Below are 15643 nucleotides of genomic sequence, written 5' to 3' on the forward strand. Positions count from 1 at the left end.
GATTCATCCATGTACCCCTTCCACCCGAAGCTGCCAGGAGCCGCTCCTTGTCTGTGCCCCCTGCACCATGCTTCTTGCACCGGCGTCACTCCCCGCCCTCGTCTCCGTGCCCGGGTGTCACAGACTTCACTTCTTTCTTATTAAATTATTAATTATAAGCTTGATTTTGTAAAAGGGTAACAATTTTTTATAACAATTTTTTAACAGTAACATGTCATTATTTTATTAGTTTATTTAAATTTATTTTTTAAAAAATATTTAAAATAAATCAATCACTGTACGTTGTTAAAATATATTTAAAAAAATTGTTAAAAATACATTTTTTTTTTGGTAAAATTTCAAATCTTTATTATCTTTTATTTTCTATCTTTCTCTAGTTCTCGTTCTCTCTTTCTCACTTCCCATTAAATTTTATTTTATTTTTCTTTTTCAAAATCTGATTATAGTACAAAATAGATGTTGAACATTTTTACCTAACGATACTTTTAAAAGATACAAATTGTTATTTATTATGTGAATCTTTTTTTCTTGTAAGGGTCTGAAAAGTAAAAGGCTATTGGGTTTTATGTTAAGGCAGTCAGACCCATAAACTAAGGATACCTTAGCCTTAAAGGAGACTTTTCAGAAATCCAAGTTCATTTTACAGCTTTCCTTTCTCTCTCTAAAAACCCTTTCTCCCTAAAAGTTCTCTGACTTCTCTCTAAAATATCCCTTCGCTGAACCGTTAGATTTTTGTTTAGGGGCTGCCTAAGCAACCGCAACGTCAAGAGCTTCCTTTTGATCTGATCATATTTTCGTTTGGACCGGTAAGTGATTTTTCCCCTTTCCTTCGTTGTTTCTAGAGCCTAGGGCATGCAACGTTATTGGTTGCATGTTACTAGTGAGGTTTCATCTTCATATTTTATGCCCAAACAAGCTCTAAGAGTTGTGCTCTACACCAATTTGGTGGTTTATAGGTACTGTTGAACCTGCCTCTATGCGGAGGTACTGTTAGGACTTCTTAAATTAGCTGTGCTTGGAATCCAGGTAAGGGGAGCTGGGTTTTTCTCTTAATTTCGGTTTAGTGAACTAGTGCATGTATGACTTAGATTTCTGTTTGAAGTTGTAAATTTATGTTATATGAAACTGCCCTGTATGTGAATGTTGTATGAACTGTGAATTGATGTTGTGATTGATTTGGGAATAACTATGTTGTTGTGATTAAATATGGTGGAGAGTGTTAATACTGTTATGATGGTCATTTTGGAAGGGATTAAGTAAACTGAGATAGAAATTTTGAGTTACTATGATTGGGGGTGTGATTGAAGTACTAAGACAGTGTAGAGAGGTAATTTGGGACTGGTTGAGAGCACATTGTTGGTAGGATAGAGGAATCTTAAAAACCGGAGTTGGTACATCCCTGATCATAGAGCAGCCCTAGAATGGCCCAACAAGTTGTGACTAGTCATATGTACCGGCACTTATGGTGAGTCTGATGTGTTCAGACATTTGATTCTTCTCCGATGACCAATTGGGTTAATAAGGAGTGTTTGAGGGTGGAAATCATGTGTTAGCTTTGTTAGATGAGTAAACAGTTACTGGGGTACTATTTTAGGTCTTTTGAGAGGAACTAAGGTAGTAAATTTGAGCATAGGTGGTCTTGAGTGTAATTAGGCAGTTTGGCTAGCTTGGATGAGTCAATTAGAACTGATTAGGGTCATAAAATTGAGTAAATTCATGTTCAAAATGGTAGAATTGAAATTGGGTTCTTGGGTTAATGAAATCGGAGTTTTAAGTTAAAAGTTGGGTATTGATCACTTTAGAATCATGCTAATAATGTTTATAATCAAACAGACAAGTTTAATTAGGCTTATACTACGATCTAGGATCATTAGAAGTTAAGGAAGAGGTCTAGAACGAGTTTTGGGGTGTTGAGTGCTTGAAATTTGCATAATTTCGTTCTGCAGATTATGCAGAGTCGCATAGTGCACCCTGTGCGCTATGCGAATTTTAGCTGAAAAGCTTCCCCGTCAGGAAAATTCGCTCAGTGCACCAAGGGTCGTGCGCTGTGCGAATTTTTGCTGTCAAGCCTTGTCTTCCCCATCAGGAAAATTCGCTCAGCGCACCAAGGGTGGTTTGCTGTGCGAATTTTTGCTGTCTTGCCTTGCACCCTAGTGCGCTGTGCGACCCGGTTGAGTGAGTTTCACACTTTTCCTCATCTGTTTGAGCTGTTTGATGTTGTTTGACTGTCAGGGTGTATGTATGTCTATATAACTGATTTGGGTGACTTAATCTGTGTAACATGATCAAGAGTATGTTATATTATGTTGCAGAATACAGTTTGAAGGTATGTATATGTACAAAGTTTGTGATTCAAGTAAGTGCATCAAGTGTGATTATTGGACGTAATTCCATTATCCTCAAGGGAGGTTACATGGTGATGCCCTGTGGTTTGTTGTGATTGACTGTATGAATGGCCGAAGTGACCTTATGGGGTTTATCCTGACATTCTAATGATCATCCATGCTCAAGTAGAGAGTGATGAGTCATGTGGTGAGAATAGTAGGAGGTCCTAGCCCATAGGTTCTTAGGTGAGTTATAACGGACTAACCTCGGGTGGCAGCTGATGGTTTTCCAGTTACTACACCACCCGGGTGCACAAACCCCTAGAACTTGACATTTCATACTAGTCTGGATGGTCAAATCACGTGGTCGATCATTGGTATCAGAATAATGCGTTCGATCTTAGTATGTATTGTGTTATGGTCTTTGCATGCTGCGTGTGATTGTATAACATGATTTTTATACATAGCTCACCCTTGCTTGTTTGTGTTGCCTGTGTATGTTTCCTTTTACGATGATCATCCACTTGGATGGGAGTAGATGTTGAGGAGGTCCCCCTCGAGCAAGAGCTTGAGGATGCTGATGCTGCAACCTAGTCTTCCTAGGAGTTCCTTAGTCATTTTATGTTCTTTTGAAATACTCTTTATGATTAAGTTCAAGTTTAGTACGCTATTGCACTTAAAGTTTTAAATTCTTAGACCATTCCGGATGACTGTAATCCTAAACACCTTAAACTACTGTCTTAACTGCTTTCTATTATTATGATTGATGACACCTATATATATACTGCTATATATTTGAGATGTCACAATTCTGATAATATTTTTTTCGTCAATAAGTTGAGATGTATCTCCACTTGTTTGATCATAATACTTTGATTTAGGTTTCTAAATTTTGAGTAATTTTCTTGTCTGGATTTTTATAATTTGTTTTAAAGATAAACATTGTATATAAGAGAAGTTATTTATATATTTTTTTATAGAAATAATATGAATGTGAAAGTATCTTAAATTTTATGTAGAGATTGTGGTTGGTTAAGAATTTTTTTTGAATTGTTGAATTTGAATGTAACTAAGTTTTGCTTGATGAATTGGATACTTGATAAGTTGATATAGTAACTAAATTATATATGTGAAGTATAAAATTTTTTTGAATTAAGTTTTAAATATGATTAGATAAATAGTGTAAATTTTTATATTTTTCTTTATTATAATTTAGGAATTTGATGTGATTAGAAAACTTTTCATTCAAGCATATACAACATTGAAACTCAATCATAGTCTCTGTCTAAAATATTTTATTAATTTGTGATTTTAATTAAATGAGTTATATTATATAATTATGTTTATTAAACATTTATGAAATTACGTGTTGTATGAAAATGATCTTAAAAATTAATAAGAATGGTAAAAAATTATGATTACATACATGGAATTTTATGTATTAAGTGTTTGTATTTGTTATAACAAACATATCTCTTTGTTTCATTGATAATCTAAGTTATAGACTAAGATATTGGATGTCGAGAAACTAATAAGAAATTTTTGCATATTGTGACATAGATAGATGTACGATTTAGACTGTAATAAACTTGTCGTAACTTATTATTTTATATTTGTTTGTAAATCTAAGTATTTAATCATATGCTAATATGTATTAAGGCATGTTTAATACAAATCTTATACATATAATTTTGATTTGTGGTGGTTTATATCATCATTATATGTTTATAATTGATTGTATTATATGTTTATAATTGATTGTGAATTGCTTATATATAGATTATTTGGCTAATGAAAATATTTCTTTTATACCATTTTTATATATTATAAATTTATTTTCAATAATTTACTCTTTCAGATGTTCTTTGCATAATAATTTGCTATGACTATATAATATATATATATATATATATATATATATATATATATATATATATATATATGAGCATGTATAAGGCATAAATAAAGACTTTTATTTGCTGAACAATAAATATTTTTATTTCATTTTATTTTTATAGATATTTATATGTTTTATATATTTTGTGTATTTTAAAATTATATTTTTAAATATTTTATGCATTTTATAAACCTTTTCTTAACCTTATAATACAATGAATAATTAATATTTGGTGTGTTTTATGTAGAAAAATTTACTCTGAATTCAAAATTATGGCTAACATATATATATATATATGTATATATATATATATATATATATATATATGTATTTTAATAAGTTCTTACAATACTTATTTTTTATAAAACAATATTCTTTATTAAAATTAAAATATTAGAAGTTACACAACGATTAATTTACAGTAATAATTTTATTAATTTAGAGTAATAACTGAGTATAAACCTAATTTTATTAGTTTCCTTTTTAATATAAGTATATTAAAAAAAAGAATAAAATCAATTTATAATATATAAATAATTATAAATTTTATTTTATAAATTAGTTTTATCAAATTGAATTAGATTTCAAATCTAACTTTTAACATAAAATAAATTAATCTTTATTTATTTGATTAATTTATTTATTTCTTTGATGATAGTTTTATAAAATTATTTATACTTGGGTAAAATCAAAATTCTTAGTCAAATGATTAATTCAAAGGTATTCATAATATTGCAGAGTATAATAAAGAGTGTTTTCAAATTTCAACAGATTCATAAAAATAAATAATAAGCAGACAAATAAGTTATTTGAAAATATTAAAAGTGATTATGAATTTGTGGATGCAAATGTGTTAGGAAAATATTAAAGATGATGTTTACATGTCAATAGTATGTAATGCAAGGGAAAGATCATCACGACATGTCAACTGAGTGTCACTTAACTTCCATCATGACTTCTAAGATTGAGTGTGAAGTTGAAATAAATTATATAAAAATAGTTTGAATCACCAATCTTATTAATAGACATCCTAAGAAAATATTTCATATGGTGTACACTAGGATGCTTAGTATGGGATGAGTTGGCTTTATAGTAATATTTATTATTCATTTTGATATAAAAGGATTATGAATTTCTATCTTTGCAAATATTTATTGCATTTTTTATATGAAAAATAAAAATAACAGTGAAAAATATAATAATATTAGGAATTTACTATAAAAAAAACATACATGATATTTTATTTAATGTGAAATAATAAAGAATGCTTTACAATATAAATTTTAAAATAAAATGTTTAATAAATTATGAATATTTTGCCAATTTAAAATAAAAAATAAAAAATTAATATATACATATCTATTTTTATCTTGATATTTAATTTTAAAAGTCAAATATTACTTATACTTATACTCATATTATTCAATCAATATAAATATTCTCTTTTAATATCAAAAATCTCGTATAACGAATAATTATACATGATTATTAATATTTATCATCTCAGGTTGAACTTGAATGTTAAGCTCTAAATAAATCAAGTAAATTTGACTGATCTAAGTTGTGAACATTTTATTTTAATAGAGTCAAATCACTAAATTTTTAAAATAAAATAATTAATAATATTTTTCTCTCTTTAAAAAGACATATTTTTTCCATCTATACATTCATTAATTTAAAGGATTAAAAAATATAAATAAATAGTAGAAAATTTATAATACCAATCATTATAAAGGATCATAACATGATTACAATAGATTTTTAATAATAATTCCCTACCAGATTTTAATGTAATCGTGGTTGTAAATGAGAAGAATTGAAGACGATTCACCTGTGGTCATATGTTCAAATAACCAATAACAAAGGTGAGAACAATCATTATATTTAAAAAACAAAAATTAATGGTTAGAAATAATTGTCGTAGAAAAACAAAAACCAAAAATAAAAAGAAAATAGACAAGAGAAACAACCATCGTTAAAAATAGACTTACAAAGATGGTTTGGGTTATAACCATTGTTAAAAGTGAGACTTTTTTTTTAAATGAACTCTGAATTTCTGCATAACCTACAATCTTCTACAATTTTTCAAAAACTTTGTAACACTAAACACTTTAATAAATATAAAGCAGAATACCAACTTAGAAACAAAGTTTTATATAAATATAAAACTTTTATGAACTAATATGTTCTAATTTGTCAACTACACTAAAGTGTTATATAAGTTAATAAAATAATTTGCTTATGTCATTTGGCATAAGTTAATACATTTAAGTCGAGTGTTGTTTCTCGTTAAAAATCTACATCAAATTAATTGAAGCATAAATAAATCCATGTGTAAGTAATAAATTATTTTATAAACAAAGATGTTCCTTAATTATGGAAACATCTAATGTCATTCCATTCAAACAATTCACACAAGTATTTTCTACACTCAAGTATTATGTTGAATGAACTATATAAATTCTTTAACCAATCTTCCGTAATTTTCACTTTACATGTGTTGAGTCAATCAAACTCTCATCCATATCTATGTTTTGTAGATACATCATTAAAATAATTTTTCGATCAATGTATGAAAAGTTCACTTTTTCATTAATGGCCCTATCTCAATCAAATAATATAACTTAGAGGTCGAACACCCCATACTCACTTTTTCTATTGTGTCACAAACTAATCTAACCCAAAATGAATAAAATATAGAAATAGTTGTCAAGGGTCCAACAAAAATATAACAGATAAAAAAATAATTCTCGTTAATCAAACAATATTTGTTGGAAGTTGAACGCCTTTAGACCAAATACCAATATATTCAACAAAACAAATATTTCAAAAACTAAATAAAATATAATTTAAATTTAAATCCTATCTAATTTAGAAATGATAAACATTAATTAAATTAAAGAATTTAATACAAAATAAGGAAAATCTAACTTGGAATGGAGAGCGGCACTAGAGAGCAAAAGACGCAAACAAAGAAAGAAGGACCAACAATATTGAAAGCAATAGAGCAACAACAATGGCCACCTATAGAAGTGAAAATGCAAACAAGGTTAGTGGGTCAACACGACGAAAGTTACGAGAATGGAGAAGGGACGAGCGAGTAGGGTGAGCGGGAAAGGAATAATGATAAACGTCACATGTGATGACACTAAACTAGGATGACCTCTGACAACAATATCGAATGAGGTGAGTACAAGTGACGATAGCAAGAGGAGTGTGAAGTTGTAAACACTATAAAAAATGTAACACAAGAAAGGAAAAGTCACATTTTTTCCTAATACGCAACACTTTTAATGATGATTTTGCATGAAACCTCCATCGTTTCATAGTTAAAAAATCAAGCTTTCTATGATGGTTTCCCATGAACCGTCACAAAAAAGTTTATTTTTATTACAAGTTTGTCACCGTGTTTTCTTTAACAAGGAGGACTTCTTTACCATCTTTATTTGAGGTCATTGAATGTTTATTTCCACTAGTAAATTTACATCTCACAAGAAAATAAACATAGTTTAAGTAGAAAATATAATATAGTTTAAGTTTAAATATGTAGCTTAAATGACATTATTTAACAAATTTTCTAAATAAAGTAAGTTTTTATTTGTTTTATAAAATTCATCATCTCTTAGTTTGGTATGACTTTAGTCATCAATCTTAGAGTGGTCAGTTGAAAAAATTGATCATATTGACTTATTCGACCATATTTTGAATTTCTGTTATATTTAGAAACTTTGTTCTAGATCTCTTGCTATAAGTAGCAATATCTCTTAAGTTATAGAACCTGAACTCTGAGTAAATCTATTCTCAGCTAAGAGAAGTTAGTAAAGGTTAAAATACTATTGATTCAAGTTTATGATGATGATCATGATGATGAAAAGATTATGATAAGTGGATGAAATATTAACCTGTGTTATGTAATAGTTATTTAGGTTGTGATTGGACTATATTAATGGTGAGACTGGGTAAATATTTTGATTTGAGTACGATGTATCAGATTGATCAGTTGATACTATTTGAGAAGATTTTAAATCGAATTGAACTTATTTTTGGTACAAGACAAAAGTAAAATGGGAAAGATAGACTCAATTGGCTAATCTGATACACATATTATTCTAAAATTTTGTAGCATTGTTGGGCAGTTTATTAAAGGAGGGTGTTAAGAAAAAAAAATTGATTTTTTCAATGAGCATCAGGACTTGGGCCACTAGGGTCGAGCTAGTGTTGTTGGGTGCCAACTAAAAATTAACAATCTAGAGAGCTCTATTTTGTTTTTCCCTAGGTAGGGAAAGTAGTCCTTAGGTGGGTGAAAAATTGAGAAAAAAGATTTATTTTCAATTAAATTAATGTTTTTGGAATGAGTTATATGTTTGTGTGATGATGTGAATGCGTTCATTATAGGGAGAGAGTGTTACATTGAATTGATGTTAGTTGATGTATAGAAATGGATTCCGCTATAAGACTATATGATTTTGTTAGTATCAAGACTCACATAGAGAAAGATATCTACTGGTGAGAATCAAAGGAGGTTCCTTCAATTTGAAACTTTACCCTAATCATACTCGAGATGGTCCTAACATATATATAGTTATACCTCGAAAAATGTGGGATTGATATTTATGACAAATGCAAAGTCTTTAAGTCTATTCAATCTACGAGTATCCCGAAAGTAGAGTAAGATGTCTATGTTATGATTGAGTAATGATGTTGTTGATATTGAGTTAATGATGATAATGTAATGTGTAATATTGTTTTAATTTTCACTAACTATCCTATGCTTTTCTTTGTTGTGTTGTGATATCCACTTTCAATTATCGTATTTTATACATCAAAAAGAAATTAGGTAGATGATAGAAGCAAGTAAGTAATGAGATTGCAAAGCTTTGAGATGATAGAATAAGTTATATTTATTCTTGAGTTTTGTATTTTCTTTTAAAATTTGTTTAAACACTTTTAAAAAGATTGCAAGTACATTTTATATATATATATATATATATATATATATATATATATATATATATATATATATATATATATATATATATATATATACTTATTACTGTATTAATTATAATGATATAATTAGTATAGAATATTTATTAATTAAGATTGTTACAATTAATATAATAATATCATATTGGTTTGACAAGTAATACATATAAATTAATTGTGAAAATTATATATTATTTATCACATCAATATACCATATATAATTGGTTTAATGTTTTTTTTCAACTTACACACAATCTCTCTAGTCCCGTCAATACCTACCATCAACTAAAATTATTCAATTATTAATGAAAATGACTTCGAGATACATATAAATATGATAGTTGGAAACCTATTCACTCAATTGAAATTTTAGAGATCAAAATCGAAAATTTACTTTCCTTATGAACCAGTTTTGGACACACATGTGATAAATTTTCTTGGATGTCTCTAATGTTAATTAGCCTTAATGAGTAATTAATTTAATGTGAAAAATGAGGTTAAAACAAAATTTACCATGACTTTTATGAAGAGAAATGTTGTTTTTGGTTGAAAGGTCATAAATGTATCATATTATATCCCAAAACTAACTATAAAACAGATATCTAATCAACCTAAACATTAGCATTTGAAATTCTTACTCCCCGTTCTCTCATACAGTTCTCTCTCTTTCTCAAGTGTTCATTCCTTGTTTGTATCGATTTCTCATCTACATGGTTTTTGTTGAAGAAAGTACTTTTAAATTTTTATTTTTTTTCATTCTAAAAATATTTTTTTTGGTTACATATATCTTTTAGTTCTTAAACTATGAGGCAAAATTAGATTTTGTTATTATCTCAAACTTTAATACAATTTGATCCCTAACTTTAAAAGTAAATGGATTTAGTTTTTTTATCACCAAATAATATTAAAGTTTTACTTATATTGAGAAAACAATATTGTCACATGTGTGTCAAGGTGTTAATAAAAATATTCAAAGTTTGGAACAATGATGAAATCAAATTTTGTATGAAAGTTAAGATACTAAAAATGTTTAAAAATTAAAAAATAGAAAGAGAAGGGGAGATGTGATGGGAAATATGGGATGCTGTGATGGAGCTGAAAAGAGAAGGGTGCATGGAAAAGTTGAGAGCTTTGGCTTTTTTGAGGAGTGAATGAATGGCAGTGAAGTGGTTGGTGTGAGAGAGGGATATGGGGGTTGAGAGAGATGAAAGATAAAGGGTCGAGAGGAATGAGGAAGATGAATAAAGGTTTGGGGTTTCTTTTTTTTAATTTTGAGAATGAAAATTATTTAAATATCTTTGATTTTAAAACTTAGAATCCATGATATATGAGGATATTTTTGTTTAACCCAGTACACATTACTAAAAATGTATCAACTGAAAAACAAATGTAAACGCGTTATCAAACCTCTATATATATATATATATATATATATATATATATATATATATATATATATATATATATATATATATATATATATATATATATATATATATATATATATATATATATATATATATATATATATATATATATATATATATATATATATATATATTCAGAACCTCCAAATCTCTCTCAAATACTCACGTAAATGTGACATCCTTCAGTATGTACTATACTATTATTGTACATTTTAATACGTGCTACATTTTTTTCTATACAATAAATAATAGAAACAATTTTTCTTTTAAAAAATATAACTATTTTTTAACATGTCATTTTTCTTTTGAGAGAATAAAATATAATTTTTGGGATTGATAGATTACGTTTTAATTTTTAAAGTTTAAGAATTAGAATATAAAATTTGGGATTTTTAGTTCTTCAATTTTTTATTATTAAATTAAAATATATTTTTTCAATTTTGAAGAAAAAAAAAGATTCCTGAAATTTAGAAAATCAAAATCACAATTACTATGAATCTTAAGGCCTAAAGTATAATTAGTGAATTAATAAGGGAGCATTTTTATATGAAAAGAAAAGAAGGTATAAAGTAACAAAAATAGATGTGAAGAAGCTTAAGCTAAGCTAGTGACATCGATTCTTTAATGAAAGCATGGCAGCAGCACTACCACCTTCTCTTCTTCTTACTCTCACCTTTCTCTCCATCAACATATTCCCATCTGCACCAGCCGCAGCATGCCGCGACACGTGCGGCTCCACTCAGGTGAAGTTCCCCTTCGGCACCGGTCCAGGCTGCGGCTCCCCTCTCTTCAGCCCCTACATAACCTGCGCCTCCAACGGCACCGCCGACCAACTCTTTCTCAAAACGCACTCCGCCGCCACCTACCCTATCACCTCCATCTCCTACGACACCTCCACCCTCACTCTCGCCCCGTCCTCCATGTCCAGCTGCTCCGCCATGCACCCCGCCACCACAAGCTTCTCCCTCGATTGGACCTCCCCCTTCCAGCTGACCTCCACCACCTTCCTCCTCCTCTCCTGCCACCCCTCCCTCTCCCTCTCCTCCCCCCTCTGCGACCCATCCTTTGACTACCTCTGCGCCTCCATCTACACTTGCCCCGCCGTCACCTCCCTCGGCCTCCCTCTCTTCCCTCCCACCAACTCCTGCTGCGTCTATTCCCCCGCCAACCTTGACGGCAACGGGAAGCTGGACCTGAAAGCCATGCAGTGTGGAGCCTACGCTTCTGTAGTGTCGCTGGGCGACACCCCCACTGACCCCTCGCGCTGGGTGTATGGGGTGGCGTTGAAGTTTTCCTATGGCGGGGCCTTGGATAATAACTTGGTGACTACGAAGTGTAGTGGCTGCGAGAATAGCGGCGGAGTGTGCGGGTTTTCGGAGCCTGGAAATGGCTTCCTCTGTGTCTGTAAAGGAGGCTATAACACCAGCTTCGATTGCTCCCCCGCTTACAACCAGAACCAGGACTACCTCTTTGACTCTGCTTCTGCTTATCCCTTCTTCTTCTTATGTAAGTTCTTCTTCCTTTTGTATGTGAACCTGTTAATAAGAACTAATGAGTTTTTGCTTAAGCTTATAATTATTTAAGATAGATAACCATTGATCGTTTTGACACTTCTATGTTCTAATTTGGGTGAAACAAAATGTAATGTCTTGCATGGAAGACATATATTTACAGTTGTAATTATGACATGTATCATTAATGTTGTGTTCTTTGTGAATGTTTGGCAGCTTGGTTTGTTTGGAGTTCCATTTTGGCTGGTATGATTTTGAGCTTAGTGTGATGAGCATTCAGGGGAGCCGTTCATTTCAGAATATCGTCAAAACTTTTTAATTAGTAAAAGCTGCTTTAGAAAAGAATAAAGGTATTCCGCATCCATTCCTCCTACACTGTAGTCTTTCTGGTTCTTTTGTTTTTGTTAAAATAGTTTATGATCAAAGAAAGGAGCACTCGCTAATTCATTCCTAGTTTCTGTGGATAATTTCGCAACTACAATTCGGCTACTTTAGTAATGTGTAGGTAACATTTATATATTTTAAGATGTATTTTAAGTGTAGGTAAGTATTCCATTCTTACATTATTTACTTTTTTTTTTTTTTTACTTTCTGAATTGAATCTATAAAAAGGATGGGCATGTGCATAAAGGAGGCCAAAGGCCCAAAAAAGATGTTGAAGAATACGGAGGCCCAAGGCCCAAAATGGTTCTTTATCCGCTTTATTCCATGCTTCTTCTCTTTTAAACTGTGAAATATGACTATGACTAATTAGTGCGTGTTTGGAGATCAGTTTCCTTCTGAGTCATTGTCCATTCCTTAACTTTATGGTAAGTATGATTTCAAGAAAAAACAGCATCTCACATAAAAAATGAAAATTGAGATTAATGGAAGCATTTTTTACCTTTCCTTTGTTAATATAGCATTTCTTCTTTCCGTTCAAGATTGTTCCACTGGTTTCTAGTGGAACCAAACAACGCGATAATCCTTAAAAAAGTGGAAATATTCGCTTGAGATGTTTGAAACTATAACTCAAACACTGTTGATAACAGCAATATGAATTTCCATATCCTTATAACATTAAAGCATGGAGACATAAATAGACAAGATATAGATGCATTGTAATCACCCGAAGGACATAGAGATTGAAGTGTTGAAATGCACACACACCAAGTCATGATATTATTACCATGCAATCCCAGCCGAGTTTCCTTAATTATGAATTTACAGTGGAAGATGCTCTCTAAAAACTATTTTCTGACACTCCTTTAAATAAGAAACAGATGCACTGTTTTTATTCTCTCTGTATGGAACCAGTTTCACAACCATCCCCTTTCAGTCCTGCCCGAGAAAAAAAATACCACATGACTGATAACGGCGTACAAACAAATTAATACACGAGCATATCTACAATGGTGAAATCAAATCTAAATGTCTGTAGTGTGACATCTTTCTATTTTTCTGCTAATCCACATGGCGGCCGTTACTGTGGTTTTTTTGCACAGTTGGAGCTGCGGAATCGATGAGGAAGGATCTTAAATGTTTGTACATCTCATTGGCCTTCTCTACATTCACGGCATGTCCTGCATTCTTAATAACCACTAGTTCTGCGTTCTCTCCCAGATGCCTAAAATCAGATGTCAAGTTAAAGCAATCGTTGAGTGTAAATTGGAGAGACATTTTCAAGACAAAATTAACAATGTCACAAAACTAAAAGTGAATTGGAGAGAGACCTTTTGAGTCTGTGAGCTAGTTCTATTGGGAATACCAAGTCTTTTTCTCCCCAGATTATTAGCGTAGGCTGCATCATAAAAAAGTTATGTCATTCAGTGATAGATGGCAAACATGGTGAAACTAACCCAAAGTCTAAAAAGAAAAAGAAAAACCTGTGTTATCTTAGGAAGATCAGACAGTTTTCTATCCTTATACAATGCTTCGATCAGTTCTTTCCTCTCTTGGATATTTTCAGTACACATCACCTGCAAGTTACAAACTTCAGTAAATATGCAATTGGCACTCCCATGCTTGTGCAAGCAATCAGAACTTTGGGTAATTTCTCATTGTGGAGTAATCAAGAACGGTTGAAATCAAATAGAAACGACAAATTTGATTAAACACATACTTTTTCATAAAGGCTTACGTGCTCATACTTGGGTGTTGTTCTCAATACGAGAGGACCATGGTATTGTGTAGAAGAGAGCATCCAAATGGACCAACAGAGAACACACACGCAGGCACAACTTACGTTCAATTAAAACGACAACTGAAAAAGAGGCAAACCTTTCTTTGATCCAATTGTCAAAAAAATCAAACCTTGTGCTCATTTCTTACATCTTTCTATTTCTTTCTCCTTCTCTCCACCTAAACATTAAATAAATCATCTCTACCACGGATCACCCACCACCATCGGATTATAACAGAGCATGATGTAATTAGGAACAAGTGGACCAAACAATTTTTAAGTAAACCAACAAAACAAAATTTAATTAAAATTCAGGTCGGCGCGTGGTACTCACGTTGATGTAATCAGTGAGGAAACAAGTGGGCGTGACTTTAGAGGGCTTGGCGAACGCCAGGCGCAAAAGCTGCCTCAACTTTTCCGGCGTCTGAGGCAGCAAGATTTCGGCAGCCTCGTCGACGCTCTTCACCTGGAACAGTCCTTCATCCAAGTCCTTCTCTTCGAAACACACCCCAGTGCAGCACAGCACCACCTTCTCCACGCGCTCAGGGAACTGCGCGGCGAGGCTGTAGGCGACAAAGCCGCCGTAGCTGATCCCGACTACGCTGCTTGTCCGGACGCCGTGGGCCTGGAGGAGGGCGGCCACGCACTGGGCCTGGAAGGCCTCGGTGCGATCGGGGCGGGTCGTGTGAGAGTCCCCGAAGAAGAGGAGGTCCGGGACGTAGACGTTGAAGCGGCGCGTGAGTGGGGGGAGGAAGTCGTTCCACTGCCACATTGCGTTGGCGCCAAAGCCGTGGAGGAGGAGGAGGTTGGGTTTGGAGTCTTTGTGGGCCTTGGGGACCCAGCAGTGCATGATGGTACCTTGACCCAGATCCGTGGTGGCGGATTTGAGGCCGGCGCTGGAGAAGGAGAAGCGGAAGCAGCGGTCGCGCGTGGCGGTGAAGCTTATACACCCCGCCATGCTGTTAATGATTAGCTAATTGATTGAAGATGATGATGAAGATGAAGCAAAGGAGACTGTACTTTCAGAGTAAGAGATATTATATTACAGAGTAGAAGACGCAGACACAACACTCACAGCACGCACAGAGTAGAAGATGCAGACACAACAGTCATAGCACGCACACACAAGTGAATGTATCAGAGACAAAAGTCTCCTATATTATTAATAATAAAAGGCCACAAAAATAATTATATATAGAATAAAAAAATAAATTGGAGATTTTCTTTATCAGGTTTATATTAAAAGAAAAATGTTTCTAATCCTTAAATAATTTTTTGTAACACAAATTGATAAAAAAACGTGGTAAAAAAAATATCAAAATGATAATGGACCATAT

The 15643-nt window shown here is 32.0% G+C and overlaps 2 protein-coding genes and 1 long non-coding RNA gene across 3 annotated transcripts; 2 read left to right on the plus strand and 1 right to left on the minus strand.

Moving 5' to 3' along the window:
• Positions 1–633: 633 nt before the first annotated feature.
• On the plus strand, positions 634–3133 carry LOC128195020 (uncharacterized). Its single transcript, XR_008246551.1, has 3 exons — positions 634–806; positions 957–1026; positions 2863–3133. It is a non-coding gene; the product is annotated as an uncharacterized LOC128195020 (long non-coding RNA).
• Positions 3134–11195: 8062 nt separating this feature from the next.
• On the plus strand, positions 11196–12687 carry LOC108338503 (wall-associated receptor kinase-like 15). Its single transcript, XM_017575418.2, has 2 exons — positions 11196–12140; positions 12362–12687. Exons 1-2 carry the CDS (start codon positions 11267–11269, stop codon positions 12412–12414), a joined length of 927 nt encoding a protein of 308 aa, XP_017430907.1. The 5' UTR covers positions 11196–11266; the 3' UTR covers positions 12415–12687.
• Positions 12688–13170: 483 nt separating this feature from the next.
• Positions 13171–15447, minus strand: LOC108334802 (uncharacterized). The gene is made up of 4 exons (XM_052871844.1): positions 14641–15447; positions 14011–14103; positions 13858–13925; positions 13171–13751 (listed from the first exon to the last, which is right to left on the minus strand). Exons 1-4 carry the CDS (start codon positions 15262–15264, stop codon positions 13589–13591), a joined length of 948 nt encoding a protein of 315 aa, XP_052727804.1. The 5' UTR covers positions 15265–15447; the 3' UTR covers positions 13171–13588.
• Positions 15448–15643: the final 196 nt, after the last annotated feature.

The sequence above is a fragment of the Vigna angularis genome, chromosome 1, assembly GCF_016808095.1.
Source record: "Vigna angularis cultivar LongXiaoDou No.4 chromosome 1, ASM1680809v1, whole genome shotgun sequence".
Classification (NCBI taxonomy): Eukaryota; Viridiplantae; Streptophyta; class Magnoliopsida; order Fabales; family Fabaceae; genus Vigna; species Vigna angularis.